The 23,706-nt window shown below is 49.3% G+C and overlaps 1 protein-coding gene across 1 annotated transcript in view; it reads right to left on the reverse strand.

The window, feature by feature from the left end:
• The window catches only part of KNDC1 (kinase non-catalytic C-lobe domain containing 1), an 895,433-nt gene that overhangs the window by 120,660 nt on the left and 751,067 nt on the right, over positions 1-23,706 (reverse strand). The window contains exons 27-28 of the mRNA XM_069611402.1: positions 2,534-2,656; positions 2,381-2,440 (exon numbers count right to left, since the gene is read on the reverse strand). Coding sequence (XP_069467503.1) covers positions 2,381-2,440; positions 2,534-2,656 — 183 coding nt within the window. The remainder of the gene's footprint in view (positions 1-2,380; positions 2,441-2,533; positions 2,657-23,706) is intronic.

Below are 23,706 nucleotides of genomic sequence, written 5' to 3' on the forward strand. Positions count from 1 at the left end.
TGAGCTCACTGGGAAGGAGGCAATGGTAGCACAATGCTGGGACTAGAGAAGCTGCATGCATGCACTGGCCTGAGCAGGAATAAAAGAAGGATCTCAACACACCAAAACAAAATGAAAGGACATGATTTAAAAGGCATCTCAGAATTGGCCCAATTATTCCAAGAAACCCGAACATTGGTTTAAATGGTGGACGATCACATATTGTAATAAACTGCTTTTTCCGTACCATGCCAACAATGCTGTTTATTGCCATGACTGGCAGATTTAGTGCTGTGCCTTTCCTGTCTCTGTCTCTCGTTCTCTCTCTCACCTGTGGGGCACACATTTTGCCTGTATGTTGGTACGTAGTGCCACTAAAATGTGCCAAAACTCCAAAAGTATAGGGAGAATCACATTTAGGATGTGAGTGGTGATGAGGTCAGCAATGCCTGTAGTACTGTGGAATGAGCATTTATGAGCAAGAGACTGCATTTTTCCTTTGCTGGTGGAATGTGGGTGGTGATGTGAGGGATGTAGATTAGGTTCTCTGGGTTGGAAGTGCATGCAACCAGTTTACAGATTTGGTGTTTGCATGAAGGGTGAAATATGGAATAGGAGCATGAGAGTGGGTTGTGATGTACATGCTTCTGACCTACATGGGATGCTTAGAGTTGGGGTTCTGGCACTTTCAAGCCCTAACAGGACCATGCAGGATATGCCATTCTTTGCCCTTAGCTTCAGATGCCTGGGTGAGAGGTGCCCTGCGATGTGAGAGTTGAAGAAGGGAAGGAAATGGGCGAGGCTAAGAAGAACAAACAAAAAAACAGCCCCAAAAGATTATCAGTGAGTAACAGGTGGGAGGGGAAGGCCTCATGTGACCTAGATCCACTTGCAAAATGTCACAATGTTTTAAGAAGCAAAAGAGTAACCATCATTGTCAAAGCCAACAGTTTTGTCATTTATCTAGGTATGGGATCCACATTTTCCAAGCACTTACATAACAGTAGTACCGGGCCATAAAATGGCAACAGCTGGCAAATGGTGCAAGTGCGTGGGCGCATTATGGCATTGAAAAAAAAACGGATGACTCTGCCAATGCTTATTTTTAACAAGAATTTGTTGAAAAGAACAGATGCAAGGGCACATACACTGCTTATAAATCAAGTGGCATATAGAATACTTAAGACAGTTTCATTATACCAGGAGCTGTTTTAGCTGGTTAATAGCTGCAGTTAAGCAATTATTGTACAGAAGGCTGCTCATAAAGCACATATCTAGACTCAGAGACCCAACGGTATGGGGTAAATAAAGGGTGGAAATGGCCATAGGGACTCGCATGGTCACAGGTGGTCAAAGGAGGGACAATTAACCAAAGAAGACCTGCAAACTGTTTATCCCACCTTACATCTCATCTCTCTCATAACTTCACTTCCCATGACAATATGCAGGGCATTCAGTGCCACCTAACAGCCAAACTATAAATACCACGGATGAAAGAAATCCTTGTTTTTTTTTACTTTTCAAGCCATACATAGTGGCTGTTCATTTGAGATTTCAGTTACTCTGAGAAAACTCTCTGTATTGGGTTTACACATAAAAGACAAAGAATGTTGAAATGATTCCTGGAGATGAAGTACACAAGGCACACTGAGTTGGCGCTCGTTTCAGGCTTGGTGCTCGTTTCATGCTTCACAGAACTCACCTGAACATTGAAGTGTCTGTGTTGTAAGACTGAAAGATGTATATTGATTTGTATAGCATAACTATGTGGATGCTATAAAATGGCTGTGACATCCGTCACTCCACGAGGGTCCAGGGGCCATAACGGGTCTCAGCGTATGGTTATCTGCGCACGTATTTCCCAATGCCTACACTTCTTACGAGAATAATACACAGGACACACAAGCAAGCAGCACAGAGTGAGGCCCAACGGAAAAACACCTGCAGCGTATCTCACCATTTAAAAACATTAATTTCATTTTACTGGCAAAGCCTAGGAAAACGTATAACTAATTTAGGACTGAGAAACAAAACATAATAGATACTGTGCAATAAAACATGCATTTCTATTAGCACACTCATTTTGTAATGGCCTACGAATTAGTCATACACAAATTGTGTTCTTCTAATTGATTATGTTTGTAACAACTAATACTTGTAATACTTTTTAATTCACATTGTTGGCACACACACACTCCAAAGACTCGATATCATGCTCCTCTTGCACCTGGTAAATGAAAAGTCAATATGCTGTAATAAAAACAATAGAAATCTTTCCAATGTAGATTATTTTTGCAAATTATATAATTTCATAGTTATTAGTTTTCGATCCCACAACATTCATTTCTGCAAATGTTTGCAGAGATAACATCACATGACAGTTGACGTGTGTAGTCTGTACCTCAACAGCCTTCAGATGGTCCAGTATTTCTGACACTTTTGACGGTAGGTTTTTCCATGCCTTAAAGGAACAAACAAGACAGGTTGGGCTCCAAAACAGACCACTGATGAGTTGAAAATTGTGCAATGTACCAGAAAGAACTTCATAACTTACAGGCAACGGCCGAACAATCAGATTTTCTAAGCCGGCGAGGATTTGCATCGATGTCGCAAAGTCTCGATGTTCATAACAAGACTTTGCAATAAGCAGAAATGTTGAGAGCAAATTCACCTGTAACTGGAGAAATAGCAAAGCACATATTAAACTCATTCTAAAATCCGATTGAAATGAAAACTGTCTCTGCAGAAAGAGATCATACTTGCACACGCGAACACTGAAAATGTTTGGATGTTTCTGATTCATTTGAACTAAAACATATTTGCTATAGGAAAGCACATTTTGTACCATTCTCCATTACATTTTTTGAGGAAACAACTACTTACTTATGGATTGTTCAGACTAATGATGTTCTACTTTACAACGCGCTTTGGATTAAGGAGCTATATAAATAACACATCATTATCATTATTATCATCTCTTCCAAAGAGAGAGACAAACCAACAATTTATCATTTTATGGGCCAGTGACCCCACCCCAGTTGTGTGCACCTCCGACCTTGACTCCCTCGAATATGTGCATAGGACATTTTTACCAATACATTTGATTACACATATTTTCCAATCAGTTCTCAGGCCTAGCTGTTTAGAGCTGGATCTGACAATTCAAATTTCAAAAAATAAAATATTATCATTCGAGTCTCCCTGAGAGCTTGCTTGCACTTTCTCTTGGAATAACTGGCCGATGGAGCGGACCAACTCTTTGGACTATCTTGGCTGGCGTTTAAATGACAAAGCAACCTGGAGGATTAACACGACACGTGTTCGGACCTCACAGATGGGGAGTGTGGCTCGTGTTGAACGTTTTTTAATCTTTTGATCTTGGTTGGTGAAATCGAATGGCACCAAATGAAATGTATTTAGCGAAATGTGTCCTTTATGGGGCGGGATTACAGGAGTATGAAAAATAATTGCATTGGAAATGATAGAGAACCGGTTTATTCATATAGCATTACTGTCCCTCTCACAGTCTACCTCAAATGTGGCAGGGGACACACATTGAATCCTACAGTTGCCTGGACATTAGTCTTACACCACTCCTCTTCCTGGTTAGACTGTGGATAAACACATACGGATAAGTCTAGAGGCAGAATGTAAGAAATGTTGTGACTATTTCCCATGGCCATCTCTTCCTTGGTTTGTATATGTCAAGGAAATTAAGGGGGTAATTCATAAAATTCAGCACACAAGTGGCGCACGCGGCGGGCGCACAGTGTGCGCATGCGACACTCTGCGCCAGCCGCATGCGCCAAAATCCATTTCCGCGCACAGCGTATTCATGGATTTTAACATCCATTACCAGCCGTGGCGCAGAATGGCGCAGCGACCCTGCAGCAACGCCAGTTATGCCCCAATCCCTCCCCGTGCGCCATGTACAGTGCACAAATCCCGTACATGGCGCACAGGCCAGTGGACCAGCATACAGGCCCCCAACCACGAAAACACCTGTAAAACTCCCCGCGAACCCCTCCGAATACACGTACCCCACTGTGCAGGGAGAATCACACGTGATTGGCCCTGTGCGAGCGGGGTACGTGTATTTCAGGGGTTCGCGGGAAGTTTCACACACGATTGGCCCTGTGCGAGCGGGGTACATGTATTTCGGGGGTGCGCGGGAAGTTTCACACACGGTTCACCCTGTGCGAGCGGGGTACGTGTAGTACTGGGGTTCACGGGAAGTTTCACACGCGATTGTCCCTGTGCGAGCGGGGTATGTGTATTTCGGGTGTGCGCGGGATGTTTCACAGGCGATTGGCCCTGTGAGAGTGGGGTACGTGTATTTCGGGTGTGCGCGGGAAGTTTCACACGCAATTGGCTCTGTGCAAGCGGGGTACGTGTATTTCAGGGGTGCGCGGGAAGTTTCACACGCGATTGGCCCTGTGCAAGCAGGGTACATGTATTACTGGGGTTCGCGGGAAGTTTCACACGTGATTGGCCCTGTGCGAGCGGGGTACGTGTATTTCGTGGGTGCGCGGGAAGTTTCACACGTGATTGGCCCTGTGCAAGTGGGGTACATGTATTTTGGGGGTCCGCAGGAAGTTTCACACGCGATTGGCCCTGTGCGAGCGGGGTACGTGTATTTCGGGGGTGCGCAGGAAGTTTCACACGCGATTGGCCCTGTGCGAGCGGGGTACGTGTATTTCGGGGGTGTGCAGGAAGTTTCACATGCGATTGGCCCTGTGCAAGTGGGGTACATGTATTACTGGGGTTCGCGGGGAGTTTCACAAGCGATTGGCCCTGTGCGAGCGGGGTACGTGTATTTTGGGGGTTCGCGGGCATTTTCACATGCGATTTCGCTGTCAGAGCAGGGAACGTGTATCCAGTGGGGTGCAAAGGGAGTCCCACACATGAATTGGCAGAGTGGGTCCTCCCAGGTGTGCCCTCTACCCCCTCTATGGCCCCTGCAGGCAGCCCACACCACAGGGGACTACCCAGCACCCCTGGTCATGTCCCGCACGCAGCCTATCCATCATGGGCATGCCCCCAGCAAGCACACATGTCATCTTGCAGTAGTGATCACCAACTCATGTGCCTCAGCACCCCCACCCCCCAGCAGTGAGCCTCAGGCCCTAACTCATGTCCCCCAGCACCCCCACCCACCCAGCAGTGAGCCTCAGGCCCTTACTCATGTCCCCCAGCACCCCCACCCACCCAGCATTGAGGGACACCTGCCAGCCGGCCCCGACTCATGTCCCCCAGCACCCCCACACCCCAGCAGTGAGGGGCACCTGCCAGCAGGCCCCGACTCATGTCCCCCAGCACCCCCACCCACCCAGCAGTGAGCCTCAGGCCCTGACTCATGTCCCCCAGCACCTCCACCCCCCAGCAGTGAGGGGCACCTGCCAGCAGGCCCCGACTCATGTCCCCCAGCACCCCCACCCACCCAGCAGTGAGGGGCACCTGCAAGCAGGACCCGACTCATGTCCCCTAGCACCCCACCCCCCAGCAGTGAGGGGCACCTGCCAGCAGGCCCTGACTCATGTCCCCCAGCACCCCCACCCACCCAGCAGTGAGCCTCAGGCCCTGACTCATGTCCCCCAGCACCCCACCCACCCAGCAGTGAGCCTCAGGCCTTGACCCATGACCCCCTAACACCCTCACCCATCCAACAGTGAGGGGCACCGGCCAGCAGGTCCCGACTCATGTCCCCCAGCACCCCCACCCCCAGCAGTGAGGGGCACCTGCCAGCAGGCCCCGACTCATGTCCCCCAGCACCCCCACCCACCCAGCAGTGAGCCTCAGGCCCTGACTCATGTCCCCCAGCACCCCCACCCCCCAGCAGTGAGGGGCATCTGCCAGCAGGCCCCGACTCATGTCCCCCAGCACCCCCACCCACCCAGCAGTGAGCCTCAGGCCCTGACTCATGTCCCCTAGCACCCCCACCCCCAGCAGTGAGGGGCACCTGCCAGCAGGCCCCGAATCATGTCCCCCCTACATGAGATAAAGATGCACAATCATAGCCCACATCTCCACCAAAATACCACAGCACGCCATCCCAGTCTTGAGACGCAATGATTTTCCAATCCACCCCACACTGACATGCCTATCTCAAGACACAAACCAAAAGTCAACTATGTACATCAACACATGTCTGTCACACACACACACTGGTTGGCATTGATTGTGTAAACCCACATTTTCACATGCATGAACTCAAAGAGCGAATTACACACATGGAAGTAAAATATCAAAATGTATTCTGGACAAAAATAAAGCAATGAAATGAAAGCATAAAAAAATTGCAAACATGAAATGAAAAGCATGTGTCATGACCACTGCTTCCAAGGAGTCAGGAGCAGCCCAACGCCCTTGGAAGCAGGCTCACAACATTCATTGCAGACGCCAGCAAGTCCCTTTAGGGACCTTTTGGGCCTTGTCCTGGCACCGGTGGTGCCAGGCTCATTGTGGGGACTGGTCCCGGCACAAGAAGCGCCGGGCTCATAGCAAATACAGAAGTGCTTGGGTGGACCTACCTGCAGCAGACCATGCTGCTTCCTTACCGACAAGATGATGTCTTCATCCTCTTCTGGCAGGAACTACTTTTCCTCTGGGTGGGGCTGGCACCACTCCCTAGGACTGGAACTCTTCTGGAAACTGGAACTCTTTTTCTTACCTGGGCGAGGCTGTGGAAGAAGACGCCTAAGCACTCCTGTGCACTATTTAAACCACACCCGATTGGTGCAACGTGCTTCGCGTTATTCTGCATCAGCAGCAGGACGCTCACCGTGTCAGCTCCAGGGAATCTTCCATTCCGGCTCCTGTGAACGCGAAATCTCCGGATTTACCTGATGAGAATCCAATCTTCAGTCTTCAGCAGCATCTGCAAAACAACAAAAACACAGATTAGCAAAGTCAAGGTCAGCGCTTCAACTTACCCGATCCACCGGAGTGTTTAAGGTATTTGCCGCATTCTTTCTCCGCCATCGAGCCCTGCAAAGACAAAAGAACATTGGTCAGTAACGTTCTGTTTCTGAACGGCTTACCTGTGCGACGTACGCTCCAAAGTAAGCTCGCACCGCACTCCGCCACCTGCAAGGCAAAAGAGAGACATTAAGGTGCGTTTAAAGGCCTTGAACAGACTTTCTACTTACGTGCCTTCATATGCTCCATCATCTTGTTCACTCTTCGGCACAAACCTGGGCATCATCTCCGGCGCCTTCATCATTCTCCATCTGAAAGGAAAAGACATTAAGGTGCGCATTAAAGTACTGTGGCATTCATTCTACTTACGTGCCTCCACGAACTTTGGCATTCTTTCGCCATCATTTCTTCTCAGTGAACCCTGCAGAAAAGGGACGTTAAAAGAGAACATTAAGGACTTTGATATATGCAAAATACGCTCGTGCAATTAACGGCGGCATCGCTCTCTACTTACCTCTGCAATCAAGAGGCTGATCCCAAATCCAGTGAAGTAACTGGACCCAGAGCCCCTGCACAAGACGCAGGATGGAGAGCCCGGCATTCACCTATTTAAGGTGAGCATAGTTAGCAACCGAGTACCACGGGAGGAGAGAGTGTGGGGGTAGAGACTTCATCCAACCTTCCAGCTACTAATCCCCTGATTTTTCCACTTGTAGACATCTCACCATCCAAGTCAAGCTTTCGGTGAGAAGGGGGCCAAACCAGGGAGCCAAACGAACCCTACGCCTAACGTTGAAGACGGTTTCACCGCCCAGCCCAGGCCCGCGCCTCCGAGGGAACCAGGTGAGCGTTACAGCATGTCCAAAAGATGAGTACATGAAAAGTATAACCAATCCAAAGAAATCCAAAAGAAAAATAGTACAAACTCTCCCTCCACCAAAGCAAATCCAAAGGAAACGTAAAAAGTAAAATCCATTAATCCATGGTGAAATCCAAAGAAAAAGTTCCAATAAATCCATTGTCCAACTATGTACAATCAATTGTCAAGGGTCCATGAGCCCAACGAAAGAACAGAAACCTATTAAAAAACTACCTAATAAAAAAACTATATACAAATGTGTGGGGCAAAGTCCAAACACCCCAAAATAAAGGAAAACGAAAATGAAACCTAACACTAAAAACTATATACAATGGCGGCGGGCTAGTCCGACGGCTCACTTTCCGATTTCCCGGGTCAGGGCATTATCGAAACTCCTGCTCAATGTGCTGGAGGCGGTCCTCTTCCATGGCCCCGAGGGTTCGCAGTGACGATGCCATGTTGGACTCCAACTCCCTCTGAATAGCATCGAGGCAATCGGCGCGCCTCAGTGCCCTCTGCATGGAGTTCTCCGCCCTGACCATTGTGAGCTGTGCCTCTTCTGCCGGCTGCCGCTCCGCATCTATACGCCGGCCCAACCGCAGCCACACGGAAGACACACCCATTCCAGGGTCCTCCTGCCCTCTGGCCGATGCCTGCCCCTCTGATGTCGATGGCCCAAGCCATCATTGCTCCCACCTAGAGCCTGCTGCTGCTGCTGCTGTCCATGTGCCCTGTCCGATGATGCCTGCACATCCTCCATCAGCTGGTCTCCAGTTGTTGTGGTGTCCACCCCTGCTGGACAGCCGACTCCCGACTGTGGCAGGGATGGGATCTCCACCAAGCTGGCTGTGTTGGTCAGGCCAGGTCCACAGGGGGCCCTGGTGGAATCTGGGCTGGAAAACGGCAGAGAGAACGACTGGAGCACAGTCTCCACAGAGGAGGAGAAGTCCGCCAGCGTGCGCGACACATGTAGGAACCCACCGACCAGGGCCCCTCCCAATAGTGCCATGTTGCGAAGTTGCTCTTCATGATGGCATTCGTGCTCCACCCCGGAAGCACGCACGTCATCACGAATGTCACGCGTGTGCAACGTGACACCAATCAGGACGGAGCCCATACGTTCATGGGACCCATCGTCCGCAGCTAGTGGAGAGGCAGATGACGTGGGACTCCCCCCTACCTGCGGACGGGCCTGGGACGGGGTATCCCTGCTGGTGCATGGTGGTGCAGTCACAGGGTCAAGGACAGCAACATGCACAGGCCCCTCCGCGGTGACCTGTGCTGCCTCCTGACCCTGGCCCTGGACTGCACCACTTGCACCAGTGGTACTACCCCCACCAGGCCCCATGTGCAGCTCAGTAGCGGGCTCCTGCTCCTCTGTGGAGACCACTAACCTGGATGTCCCCACACCGTCTTCCGCCATTGCAAGGCCCTGTGGGGGCTCACCCAGCCCTTCCGCTACAGCCGTAGTGGCAGACGCGGCACCAGTCCCCTCGCTCCCGGATGATGGCAATTCCTGGGAGGGTGGCTGGGCTTTGCGTCGCCGCCGCTTGGCTCCACAGCGCCGTCTCCGCCCTCTTCTTCACTAACGCTGCATAGAGGGAGACATAGAACACGAGCATCAGGGTACAGTACAATATTCCCCTAGACAGCAAGCAATAACACATGAGTGGCACTGTCAAATGTCACTTCCATCCTGTCCCTCCACAATACATGGGTGAATGCACGCAACATACATGCAGAAACAGGCACAGCGCCTGCAATCAACATCAGCATCCATGTACAAGGGCCTCTTTTAACCAAAATGTTGCCTTCAAACTCACATGCATCATGGCTCACACTGATCCCATGCACACACATCACCGGAGGGTCATGCATCATTGCTTGTATACCACAGACACAGTGGATAGATATAGTGGATACAACAGTGAACACACTGCATGAGTGAATCTACACATCATCACGGACATGTGTCATGCATCCATGGCGTTTCAAAGTCACACACACACTTCTCATACACACACACATGTGCACCATACATGTACATGAGAGCAGCCCCCATCCCTCACTCCCCCTCCATGTCCAAGAACAGAGACTGGCATGCATTCATGTGTGCATTCTGCATACAGCTCCCCATGTTGCATTGGAACACATGCACCATCCATGTGGTTCACACATTACTGGTCTCACATGCATGACCATGATGTCCCTGCACACACACATCCATAAATGGCCTATGTCACACACACAGGCAAGTATCAAACTACCGGCACACTGCAACATGCCCTGTCTCACACAGCAATGCTTGGCCACTTACCGCTCAACTCCAGATGGGTCTGCCTCCGAAGGATCTGGGCGTGGAGCACTGGGCCTCCGTGTTCCAGGACCCTCATCTGGATGTTGCTCATGCTGACCCAGCACCCCTCTGCATCCTCTGCCTTCGCGAGGCACCGGGCCTTGTGGAGGGTCCTGGACCTGAAGTCCTCCCAGCGCTTCCGGACGTGCTTGATGTCGCGGGCTGCCACCCCCTCTGCGTTAATGGCAACCACTGCGTCCTCCCAGATCCTCTCCCATCCTTCCTTGTTGGCGCGTGATGTTCCAAAGAGGGCATCATAATGCCCCAGGACATGCTCCACCAGGACACCAACTTCCTTCTCACTGAAGCTGGTGGCCCTCTGCCTCTCTGGCTGGGGGTCGCCAGTGGTCTCAGATGGTGTTTGCCCCGACATGGCGACCCCCGAGGCAGGCGTGGGTGGGCAACTGGGTCCTGGGGCTGGGCTATGGAGCGATGGTATCCCAGTCGGGAGTCTTCTGTTCCAGCAGGGTGGACACAGCAACTGGACCCCTGCAGATGGCTGACGTGCGGGCACCAAATAGCAGGGCATGTGGGCAGCAGGCAGGCAGTAGCAGATGGCTGGTGGGAGCGTGCTCGGGGCTCTTGGGGGCAGGAAAGTGGCCTTTTGGGCAGGAGCATGGTCTTCCATGTGTTTTCGGGTGGCCAGCTTGATACAGAGTGATTTGGCATGTGAAAAAAGTGCACGTCAGCGTGAAATCCGAGGAAAGGCCCTTAGCGCGTAAGCCGTTACGTGCGCAGGCTTTCCCCACAACACGAGTGCATTTTGAATCAGCACGTGAGAAAACTGCACGTCACTGTGCTATTGAAGGAAAGGGCCTTAACGCGTAAGCGCGTAAGTGACGTTGCACATGTGGGCTGGCTTAAAAGGTACGAGTATCACGCTATTTTCTTGTACATGCTTTTTGTGGAGAGCGAGCGGATGATTCTTGTACTTCTTGTCAGTTCACACGCGATTACTTCACAAAGTTTCCAGTTCGTACTCCCTGCTTCCTCAGACTGCATTCTTTTCTTTTTTGGCGGGGGTGTTGCCAACGCGCATATGCGCTTCTTTTTCATGTTCTTTTTCAAGGCAGACGGTGAGACGCGCACATATTTTCCAACTGTGGTTGCCCCCATGTGTTGCGTACCACTTTAGAGGTCATTGTAGGCTGCGTGTAACACGCATATGCTTATTTTTGTGTTTCTGGGTGCCACAGCGTAGTGCGGGTTCATTTTTCCACGCACGTGGTCTACCAGGGGTTGCGTGCACGTGTACTTTTGTTTTTGGGGTGCCTGTGCGTTGCGTGACCCATCATCTTCCCCCAGGGGTCACATACAGCCTAGCTAGAGCACTAGGGTACGAATTCCATCTAGTACCCTACCCCTTTCACCCCAATTGCCCAGGACAATTGTTTACTGCAAAGGTGGCTGACCTCCAAAAGGTGGGCGTGGTGGGCACGGTAGGGGACGTGGCCAGGATTTGCAGGGTGCCCCTAGAGCCCCGTGTGTGGAGGACCAATCGGGGGCACCTATGCCCCCCCAATGGTTGTGGGAAATGTAGCTGACACCATCCCAGCTCAGCCCTTGTTGGACCGGCCCATTTTGTCACCTGAACCGGCACAGGATGACTCCCAGGCTGACTTCCAGGTCAGCAAGTCTAATCCACGTGTGGCGGTGAAAGTTGCTGTCACCCAGCCACGTGGATCTGGGGCAGCAATGTCATCTGCAGCCCCAAGTAGGCAGGGTGGGGAGGCTGCAGGGGCAGCTGCAGCTCAATCCACCCCAGCTCCGAGTCTCCCAGCCGGGACAGTGTCGGTCCAGGTCCATCATACCGACGTTGGCCCTGCCGACATCACCCTGCAGCCAATGCCTGCACCAAGACCTATGGTCATTGTGCCTTTACAGGCTTCTAGTACCCAGCCCACCTCCGCTTCTGCCCCTACTGACCAGAGCGGCGTAAACCAATCAGGATCCGCACCACCTTACAAGAAGAAGAAGAAGGGTGCTCTTGCACTACAGGCTGAGACCCCAGACACGGCTACACACTCGGCACGTCAAGGAAGCCTAGCTTCAATGACGGCGAACTTGATGCACTTGTGGTCTATGTGTCGGCAAATAGCCGCAAAATGTTGGTGACTGCAGGCTGTAAGACTACAACTGCTCAATGTAGGGCCCACTGGCAGACCATCGCGGACCACATTAGTGCCCTTGGATTTGTGAGGCGCACAGCTGATGATTGCTACAAGCAGTGGAATTACCTTAAACGCAGAGCAAAGAACAAGCTGGCTTCCAATCATGCCTCTACTCTGGTGACTGGCAGTGGGTCTCCACCAGAGGACGACCAACTCACTGAACATGAGTCTGTTGCTGGAACCTTCATCACAGAGGAACAGATACAAGGCGTGGGAGACCTACCAGATTATGAGGCATCGTCCAGTGAGTGCCCATGCAAGTGTGTGTAATCCATGTGTGTTTCTTGGGTGATGTGTAATGATTGAGTGCCAGGTGATGGTGTGTACTCCTGAGTGGTATGGGTCACCCATGTGCTTCCTCCAAACCATTCACCGGCCTTGGGTTTGGGTATGACAGTATCCCTTCTGACCACAGTAGCCAATTAGCACCACATTACTGCAGTTGCTCTTAAACTGTCATCTTGCAACAACATTGTTCTGATTTTTCAGTGTTCATTCAGCCTGATTGTTTCAATCCTCCCATTTTTGCAACACATTTTTCTGCCCTAATGCCACATATGTGACATGCTTCTGTCATAGATTACAACCCACATTGGCCCACATGTATTACCTTGTTATGAGAATGATTTGACCATTCAGGCTGATTGAGAAAGGGCCTGCTCACATTAATGTCTGGGCCTGTTTGAATGTGGAACATGATTGTTGTTTCCTGTCATGTTGAAGTGACCAACCATTGATGTATCCATCTGCCTGCCCGCACTGTATTATTGCACACTGGATGTGTTGCACTGTGTGGCGCATGCGTATTTTGTCACACTATTTTGCATTTTTCATCTCATCATGTCCATCTCACATGGATGGGTGACAGTACTCATTCAGTGACATATGGCTGTACTTGTCAAGTGCACCATGGCTATGCTATGTGCCATTTGTGTGCTGGCATGTGTCATGTATGTGGATTGCCCATGCCACTCACAGGCTAATCTGTGATGCCAGTGCTAGCACATGTGTTGATTTTCCATCTTGGAGTCCTCAGTGTCTGCTTTTTGCCTCCCCTTCTAACTCATTGACAGTGCATGCATGCCAGGGTCGTGTGGGACATGTGTTGTTCATGTACTGGATCTCTGCCTTGTCAGGCCTATGTGTGTGCTATGGTGCTCATGCCTGTTTCCATTTGTTGTCTTTCATGTTTTTGCAGGTAATGACGCACTTGATGCTGTTGAGGTGGAGGAGATGGTGCAGACCCAGGAGGAATCTCAGCCACAACCGGGAACCAGTGGAGGACGTGGTGTGGTGGTGGTTGAAAACCCTATCCTCCTGCAGACTATACTGTCCACGGGTGTCTCTGGGTGCACCTCCCCAGACCTCTATGATTCAGCTGCTGAATCGGACAGTGGGACTTATGTGCTGTCGCAGGTGAGTGTTTCTGGCAGGGATGCTGTTCTGTCCAACCCACCTGCACCGGGGGAAGGCCCCTCTATGGGGATGTCAGTGTTGGTAACTCCGCCTTTGGTGGTTTCGGATTCAGGGTCACACTCCACTACATCTGATCCTGTTCCTGGGACAGCAGATCAGAGGGGGAATGCAGTCCTGTAGCCTCAGGCAGTGCCAGCACAGCAAGGTGCAGATCGCCTTGCCCCAACAGGTGTGGTGCCCGCCGATGCGGTGGCCGTACGCCACCAGGCAATACTGTATGGGAAAACTTAATTGTGTGGCTCCCGTGGGCATCCACTGTGTATTCCAGCTGGGCACATGCAGGCTAGCACAACAGGGAGCATCGGTTGAAATGATGGCTCAGGCAATGGAGAGGGTGGCCACTTCCATTCTCCCCCCTGAAAGGCAGATGGAGCAACAACAGCAGGCAACAGGCTCCATTTGCCAATCACACAGGGAAGACATGTTGGCGTCCAACAGGGACCGACGGGCGGTACTGGAGACTCTGCGCAAAGCCATATCTGTAGAGTCACAGGGCCACAGGGAATCCTTGAGGTTAGAACTCCATTTCCTCAGGGAGACTCTGGGTGAACTTGAGGCTTCCTGAAATTTTAGGTCAGAACAGCAGCTGGAGCAGCTCACACGTTCGCTCTCAGCTGAGCTGCAGGCAACTCGTGAGGAGATCCGGGCATCACGCGAGGCCGTGCATGCAGAAATGCAGGCAACCCGTGAGGTGCTGGATGGGGATCTCCGTACTATCATCCTCCAGAACCAGACATTCCACACCCGCATGCTTGCTGCCATGGAGGACCATACCAGGGCTTTGCGTGGGCTGCCTTGCATAGCACCGCCACCTCCTGATGTAGCAGCAGAGGGTGAAGAGAGCGAGAGCAGTTCTCCCACATTGGCGTAGTCGTGCAGGCCATGAGCCCATTGAGGTATTATTTTTCTGCAACATCCACGCAGGTGGGTGTTGGTGTGCACCCTGTCCTCGAACCTCCTGGGTGCCCCCCCCCCCTGGTCCACACATGGCCATTTTTGATTTTTGTATTTTTTTTTTTTTTACAGTGTGTTGCCTTGTGTGGCTCCCGTGGGCATCCACTGTGTATTCCAGCTGGGCACATGCAGGCTTTTCCTGTCTTTGGGATAGATGCTTGGGTTCATGACACACACACCCCTCCTGCTTCCCCTTTCCATGGGCTTGCAGAGGGTGTGACCAAGTGACAGTGACTTACACAGTGACATTGGGCTCCCATGAGCTGTGTGGGCAGTCTGTAGTCAAAACTGTGTGGACATCCCTAGTGGGGAATGTTGTATTGAAAACTGCATGGTGTATTGATATGTGCTTGTGCATCCATGTCTTCCTCCTTATTCACAGGTACCTTCTTCAGGTCTTCACAAGGCCGTCTCCTTTGCAGATGCAGTACACTGACAAATTTGCCTGACAGCAACACTCTGCAGTTGGAAGGGGTCGATGTGCTGGCTTATTCAGGTTGTAAGACTTGCACTACTTTGATTTTGTACTGTCATATTTTGCCACTGTTTCATCCTGTGTTGCTGTATTGTGTTGCTGGTAAGTATTTGTTCATGTGTGCTGTTTGTTATTGATTACTGGGAGCATATTGTCTGTGGCCTGTTTCCATTTGCGACAGTGCACTTTGTGACTCTTGTGTCATGTGCTTGTGTCATGTGTTGTGCATTCATTTGGTTGCTTTCACATTGCATGACATGCCATGGTGTGATGGCTAGCTGAGATGGGGAGGGGTTTGGTGACATGGCACTATTTTCATGTTTTATTTTGCAAGGGGGTAGTCATTCATGCAGCATAAATGTGTGTCTTTTTGTGACACAGCATTGGTTGTCTTTCAGTAGGTACGGATGCACACAATGTACCACTTCCAGGTGACCAATCTCAGGCTGGTATGGTTTTTGACAGTTGACTGTCCCTTATGTCATCATCATTGATTGTCAGCTGGTATGTGCCAGGGCTGTGTGCACTCCACAGGGGTGTGATTTTAGGTGAAGTAATTAGTCACCAGCTGCGTAGGGCTACCTCACCAAGTGCCCTTTCCCCTCCCATGCGCAGCGGCCGTGCATGTGGTTGGGGGCGTGGGGGCACCACCATGTCCACCGGCAGGCCCCAGCGGGTTGCAACATTGTGCAGGACACATGCTGCCACTATGATCCTGCACACTACTGGGGGCGCGTACAGCAGCTGCCCACCAGAGCAGTCAAGGGAGCGAAAGCGTGACTTGAGCACTCCGAATGTGCGCTCCACTATGCCCCGGGTTGCAATATGGGCTGTGTTGTATCTTACCTCGGGTGGTGTGGTGGGGTTCCGAATTGGCGTCATCATGTGGGTGCTCAGAGGGTAGGCACTGTCCCCTGGGGCGGTGATGATGGGTATCATTAGTGGGGTTGTGACATTACTCAGTATCTGACATGCAGGCATGTGCAGAGGCATTTATACTCACCAAGCAGCCATGTATCGCCATGCTGCCCAGCTTCTAGGTCCCGGTTTAGGGGTGACATTCTGAAAATGAAACTGTCATGGGTGGACCCTGGATAGTTGGCATATACTGAGGTGATGATTCCCTTGGCATCACATACTACCTGCACGTTGATGGAATGCCAGTGCTTGGGGTTTCTATAGATGTGCTCAGTTGCCCTGGGAGGACGTAGAGACATATGGGTGCAATCAATGGCACCTAGCACTTTGGGGAAGTGTGCCACCCCATAAAAGTCCTGGACGGCAGCCTACCTTTCTGCAGGTGTTCTGGGCATGTATATGTGCCTGCGGACTGAAGAGCATGCAGTCATGATGGCCAACACCTGGTGTAGGCAGCGTGACTGCGTGGCCTGTGACACCCCCCCACTATGGCACTTGTCCACTGAAATGAACCAGTGGCCAAGAAGTGCAGTACATTGAGCACCTTTTCCAAGGGGCTCAGTGCTTGGGAGCACAGCGTGGGTGATGTGAGGTCATCCACCCACTCACTCACCAGGTCGAGTATTATGTGTGATGGGAACCTATACCTCCCACACACCTGGTCATCAGGCATCCCAAAAAGACTGGTCCTGGGTGTAAAAATTCTGGACCTGGCTATCCTCCTCCTCCTGCGGTGTCCCACGACCACTGCTGCGAGGAATGGTATGTTCATCGTAGTGTCTGAGCTTGTTTGTTGTTTGCGCGCACTTTTATGCTGCGCCGGGCCGTGTACACCTGCTTCCTGCTGGCATAGGTTTTTCCAGATTAGTGTGTCTTTTTTGGTGCATGTGTTTCCCCTGTTCGATTCCATGGATACGTGTTGTAGGTGCGCGTGTGGGCTTCCGCGCATTTACCTCCTGTACTTCCCCCGTAACGCCCACATTTTCATGCATTGTTCCCCATTCCGCGAGTTACGCGCCGTGTTCCGCCCACTTTTGTTGTGTGCGCCGCGCTATGTGTGCTTTCACTGTGTGCGTAGCGCATGCCGTTTGATGACGTGTGCGCCCGCGTGCGCCACGCATGATTTACGCGCACATCCCAGGATTTACACCCGCACAGACTTCCATGAATGGATGTGCGCTGTGATTTGCACGCTTGCGCTGTGATTCACACGCTTTCGCACGCTTGCGCGGCGATTTCCGGCGCATATTAATTGCATGAATCGGCCTGTATATCTATTCTCCAACTGTCTGATTTCCAGGTGACTCCACAATTTCATCTGTTAGACTATACAGACTAGCCAGCCGTTAAACTATAGCATTTGTATGCATAATATAAGCTTAGTGTCCTACTGCTTTAAACCTTTACTAAGAAATGTTCTCAAACACATTCATGGCTATATCTTAGAAGGCTATTTCTGACTATCTGTTTTTCTGTACTCTCTAGAGCTTATAAGGAAAAGATGGTGTGTGTCGCTACTCAACAGGCTTTGGCAAAGCCAACAGTTTTGTGTATGGGCGAGACATTTGGCAAATGCCTACCTACTTGCATATTAAGGAGCAAAAACTGTGGGCATGGCCAACACATGTTTTTAAGAGGAATTCAGGGCAAGGAACAGAAATTATAACACACATATTCAAATCAGCGCGCGTGCACAAATCACTCTTAGGGATTCTATATTGGAACTTATTTCCGTGGAAAAGTGATTAAATGGGTCACTGTGTAAGAGAAACAAGTCAGGTCACAATGCTACAAACACATAGAAGGGCATTCTAGTGTATAAGGAAAAATATTCATGCTTTGTCAAAAAGCAAAAAAAAAAGAAAACAAGAATCTCATGAAATAAAGGTTTTAATAGCATTACCAAATCCAAACCAACGGATTTTCAGACTGTAAAAGGCTAACAAGTCGCCCCATGCCATGGGACACTGAACAAATACTGTTTTTTTTTTTGCCAACAATGCTTTACATTCTGCTAGTAGCCACACACATTATCAGGACAACTATATTACAAGTCTAACAAAGCAAAATGGTGTTATTTGAAAAGCCGGGACTGGCACAAGAGTGAGCACTTCGCAATTTTCTTCACTTATCTCCTTTTCATTTTTGTTCCTTTTTTCTATCTTTCTCATTTTACTTTTAATGTCCTATCCTTCCATTTTGTGAACGCCATTTCTTTCACCCCTTTCCTTCTCTTTGTATCTACCTCTTATCTTTCTTTTAAGCTCTGGCTCTCTATTCTCCCCTTTCAATCTTCATTGATTTTCACCTTCCAATCGTTGTCTCTTGTCCCCTCTTTATTGTTTCAGCTTTTTAAACTCCTCCCCCACGACTGATTGCAGGAGGCATACGCTTATAACACGTAGAACCTTCTGCCTGGTGGTCTGTAATGCTCAGGACAATTCTGCCTCGCCTGGATATGCTGTTTTAGGATTTGCTGCCTAGACTGGTACAACAATTGATTCAACAGTTCACTGATGAAAGCATTTGAGAGAAGGCCGTTAACCATTTCATTTTTGGACAGATAGAGTACAGCTGATCTAGGAAGTTATGGATGTCAGAAAGTCTGAGTCACATGCATCAATGCATGGCCAGACAGAGGGAATTTTAGGGTCGTTGTGAGGCCAAGCAGAAGCCATGCTGCAGAAGAGTTTGACTTCGGGCATTTAAGTACACAGAAATGAAGTTGTCTAGCTTTGAAAGAATATCGATAGTTGTCAGTGTCTTCACTCCATCCACTCCCTCCTATTGTAGATATTTACAAACTAAATTCAGAGACATGCATTCACCAGGCTTTTATGTTTAGCTTGGAGTCAAATAAGATCTTCAAAGTTCTTAGTGGAATAAATATGGTCAGCTTAATAGACATAAGATATGGCTACACAGGAGAAGGACATTGCATATGTTTTTGGCCAGATCAAATACGTGCACCAAACAACTGTTATGTTTTAAAACCCATGTTCAGCTAAATTTGGATTGCTTAAAGTGACAGGAGGAGAATACCCAGTCTTACATAATAAAGCTGAAATTATCAGCAAACACATGATGACCTATTTTATGGTTTTGCCGCATCAGTGATATAGGCTGGAGGGAAGTGTTTCTTATCAAAGCAGATAGGGCTCTGTCTCCAGCAAATTATCTGATCAAGCCAGGTGGCTATGAGAAACAAGCATTGACAAAGCCAATAGTTTTGGCATTTACTGCCGTTCTTTGCATTTTACGTCTATAGGCATGGAAGGAGGAGAGCGCAAAGTTTCAACTGAGAATGCCAGCAGGGATGAAGGAATGCAAGAGAATGAGAAAGTGAATAGAGCACGGGAAGAAGCAATTGAGAGAGGGTGCCATCGATGATGAGGAAGAGAAAATATGCCAGGGAAAGGTTGAGAGTGGGAAAGTAAGAGAAGAAGTGAGGGTGTGAGAGGAAGAGTGAGAGAAAACGGGTTCAGAGCAGAGGCCAGAGTTGTAGAAGATGGAATGAGGGTGCAAGAGGGGATATCCTCAAGGGTGTCAGGGTGAGAGTGAGAGTTAGGGCATGAGGAGAAAACGTGTGGGGAGAGAGAGTGTTAGCACAAGTTGAGAGAGAGTAACAGGGGGAGTGGCTGTGCACAGAGAGAGAGCGCACAGAGACGGAGAGAGTGAGAGAGAGTGACAGAGAAAAAGCGCAAGAAAGGGAGAGACAGCAAAAGATAGTGACAGTGCATTGAGAGAGAGACTGACAGTGCATGGAGAGAGAGTCCATCTTTCAAAATAAGAGGTACAGGGCAGGGGTGTTGGTAGATCTGGAAAACATCTGGGACTACTCTAATGTCAGGACTGTCAGGACTCGGGACTAGCTAGCATTTTCGTTGCAGCTCCTGAGCTTCTATCCGGCAATACAACCAAAAGACCCGGTGCTATAGCCCCCAGCCCCTTCCTAGCAATGCCTCTAACACTATGGATTACAAACATGTTGGGTGCTGGAAACACCTTGCCAGCCAACCGTATGTGTATTACACCCAAGGGGAATAGCTAGGTTAGGACCTTTCATAGCAGGCTTTGCCACAGGGGACCCAACAACACTCGCTATCAGTTTCAAGTAAGCCTTTTGCATAAATAAACATAGAGTGACTTCACACAAGCACCACTGTCTCCAAAACCAGCCACCGGCCATGCAAGCCCTTAAACCCACGGAACAGAGAAGAAACTATAAGGTGTACAGATGAAATATGCTTACCCCTGCTTTGCATAAACCGTAACTAGATATCCATATACATGTCATGTTTTTAATGACTATATTTTAATTAACTTATACAACTGCGCCGAGTAGCCCAAAACTACACTCTCACACTCCTGTGATTGCTGCACAAATTGTTTTTGAGTAGCCCAACTGTGTGGAAAATAGCCAATCTAGCCAATCTAGCAACCCTGGATGCAAGGGAGTTGGCACACAGACAGATGAGGGGTGAGCATGAAATGGAAGGATCACTATGCCATTAAAGGATGAAAGGCTTTCCAAAAAGACTCCTGATTGGGAGAATAATTGTAAAGCAGCCAAATGTTGGTTTAACTGGCCCAGTGACACACAAAATAATATTTTGTGAAGCAGATAATTCTTTCCTGAGCATTTCCAGTTACCACCTCAACCAGAAATCCTGCTACTGAACACCCATGCTTCCTTGTTGCGATAGCAATGCGAAGCCACATTGGTGGCGCTGGGGCTACCATATGCGCTAAAGCCAAAAAGCCCTCTATTACTCTGTGGGCCGAAATAAAGATGTATCCAGCCCCACATGAGACCCACTCAGTGTGTGGCAGATCCTAAATCAACAACTAACAACAAAAGAAATAATGATGTGGCGTTTCTGGTGCTTACTATAGTGGGTTCACATCTCTAAAGTGATGTCAAGTGCAATGCTATGGTCAGTCCAAATCATTACTTCTTAACAGTGTTTGTATGGTGTATTCTATAATGCTCACACCACTTTGCAGCCACATCCGAATTTGTAAAAAGACCGGTTGTGTGGCTCAGACGAGACAGGAAGCCTACAGAAATATGTGGTGTGATTGTATCTTGTTGGGCTGTCTTATAAATAAGAAGTATACTTTAATCTAAGCTATCAGATTCTGATGAAAATCCAAGCAGTTGTATTTATTTATTAATTTAATGTATTTATTTATAACATTTGTGTGAAGCTCAGACCCAAAGGCATCACAGCGTTTTTACAGAATGTGCAGTTTAAATACACCTAGCATGGCAAAAAGACAGCCAAGTATGGTAGTGTGGGTTAATACTTGTGCTGAGTCAAAGTGTCGTTAATCATATTTATTGAAGAGCCAGGTTTTCAAAGGTTGCTTGAAGGCAAAGCAGAAGGTTTCATCTATGATGTTTGAGGGAAGATAGTTCCAGAGAGCGGGTGTAGTGAGCGCAAAGCTTACTTCTATGTCTCTAAACCTTTTGAAACATGGGATGGCCGGAGTAGTGTTGTGTGATGCTTGGAGAGCACAGAAGTGGTTTTTCAGCGAGATTCTCGTGGTTAAGTACTTAGGGCCAAGATTGTAGATCCAGTGATGTGGTAAAGGAAGAGTTCTGAAATCCATGAGCGCTGTTATGGGGAGCCAGTGGGCTTCACACCTAAAGGCTGTGACGTGGTCGGAGCAACGTAAACCCAGGGTGGCTTGGAGAGCTTTGTTCTGGAGCACTTGCAGCATGGCTAGGTTGTTGGCTGAAGTGCCCATGAGGAGAGTGTTGCAGTAGTCAAGCCTGATGATGATAAGAGCTCTGGCCAGCGTGAGGCAATTGGATGGTGACAGGAATTGCTGACTGAGGGAAATTAGTTTGGCGGTGTAGACTGTTGAGGATGCAAGTGCTTTAATGTGCTTAGATATGTTTAGTTCAGCATCCAGACCCCCAAGGTTTTGACATGTCTGAGTACAGGGGTGGGGGTGTAGTCAATGGAGAAGGAAGAGTATTCCGGGGCAGGATTGCTGAGGGGATAGGAGGAACCCCCAATCCGTAGTTCTGTTTTATCATCATTCAGGCACAGGTTGTGGGTGGCCATCCAGTTTTGGATGGTGACGTAGATCGTGTTGATAATGATGATGTGCTCTAGGTGGTTACCCGTGCTGGGGATGAGTATTTCTGTATCATCAGCAAAGTTGGTGTATTTGATATCAAGAGAGTCAAGGCTTTGTGTAAGTGTTGTAAAAAGTGGGGGACATGCAGGAACCTTGCGGAACACCCAGAGGAGCTGGCATAGGCCAGCGGCAGAGTTCCCTATGCATATTCTAGACATGTGATCCACCAGAAATTATTTAATCCAGGCAGTCGGGTCAGAGGAGAAGAAGAAGTGAGAACCAAGATGTCAGCAAAGTGTTTCGTGGTCAACCAGATCAAAAGCAACAGAGAGGTCGAGGAAGAGCAGAATTGGCAGGTTGCCTTCATCCTTAAATCAGTTTAGTTGTTTTTTCAAATCCAGAAGAGCTGTTTATGTGCCGTGCTCCGGTCTGAAGCCTGACTGCCTAACACCTAGGAGTTGCTGGGCTTCTCGGAAATGTTGAACTTGTAAGTAGGCGATATGGTCGAGAATTTTAAATAGAAAGGGACCAAAGTTATATGTTGGTAGCTTGTAGACAATAAAGGATCAAGAGAAGGTTTTTTAAGGAGTGGGGTGACGCAGGAAGATATGATGATGTTAGAAACCGTGCAGGTCTCAAAGGAGGCTTTAACAAGGTCTGTGATGATTGAGGATACCGTGGGGTCCCACAGCTTAATAATGTGTGATGGGCAGGCATCCCCTTTGCAGTTTGAAGTTTTGAGGGAGAGGATTGTGTCTCGAACAAGGTCTTCCGAAACTTGTGAGAAAGAGAAGATGGGTTTCTCTGTGTCGTTCGGGTGGGCGGAAGGGGGAAGGGAGTGGAGGGTGAGGGTTTGGTGGCTAGTTGGGCTTTATTTATGGCAATTTTGTTTTGTAGGAGGGTGTTTTTGTTGGAAAAGGCATCTTGGATGGTGGTACACCATGCTTTGTCGGCCTTAGAGTGAATGTTGGTGGAGACAGGGTTTTCCAGCTTGCGCAGGATAGGGAACAGTTCTTTGGAATTGGAACTGGCATTCCCTTTTGTGGCGCTATAAGAATTTGACTTGTATGTGAAGACAGCCGCCTTGTAATCTTTAGCAGCTTGAGCAAAGTCAGAAAGGTTGGCGGGGGGGTTTGTTTGGTAGAGGTGTTCTTGGGTTCTCTTGTTTCTCCAAATCAAGACAGGATCGTCAGTGGACCAGAGGTTGGTGGGCTTGTGGGTTTGGTCACTTTGGGTTTAAGAGGGGCATGTTGGTCAATCATGAGGAGGAGGCTATGGTGATAGAAGTTAGCGATAGCTTCTGGGCAGCTGTTCAAAGGTCGTGAAGAAGAGAGGAGGGAAGTGAGGGTGGGTGTGAGTAGCTCAGCCATTAAGTTACGAGTGTTCCGGACCAGGACCGGATTGGATGTGGGTGTGAGGCGGGTGGAAGGGATGGAATGCACAATGCCAAATTCAATAAGGAATTGGTCTGACCAGGCTACTGGGGAGATAGAGGATACTTCAATGG

This window comes from Ambystoma mexicanum, chromosome 8 (genome assembly GCF_040938575.1).
Source record: "Ambystoma mexicanum isolate Mex_15411 chromosome 8, UKY_AmexF1_1, whole genome shotgun sequence".
In the NCBI taxonomy this organism is placed as follows: domain Eukaryota; kingdom Metazoa; phylum Chordata; class Amphibia; order Caudata; family Ambystomatidae; genus Ambystoma; species Ambystoma mexicanum.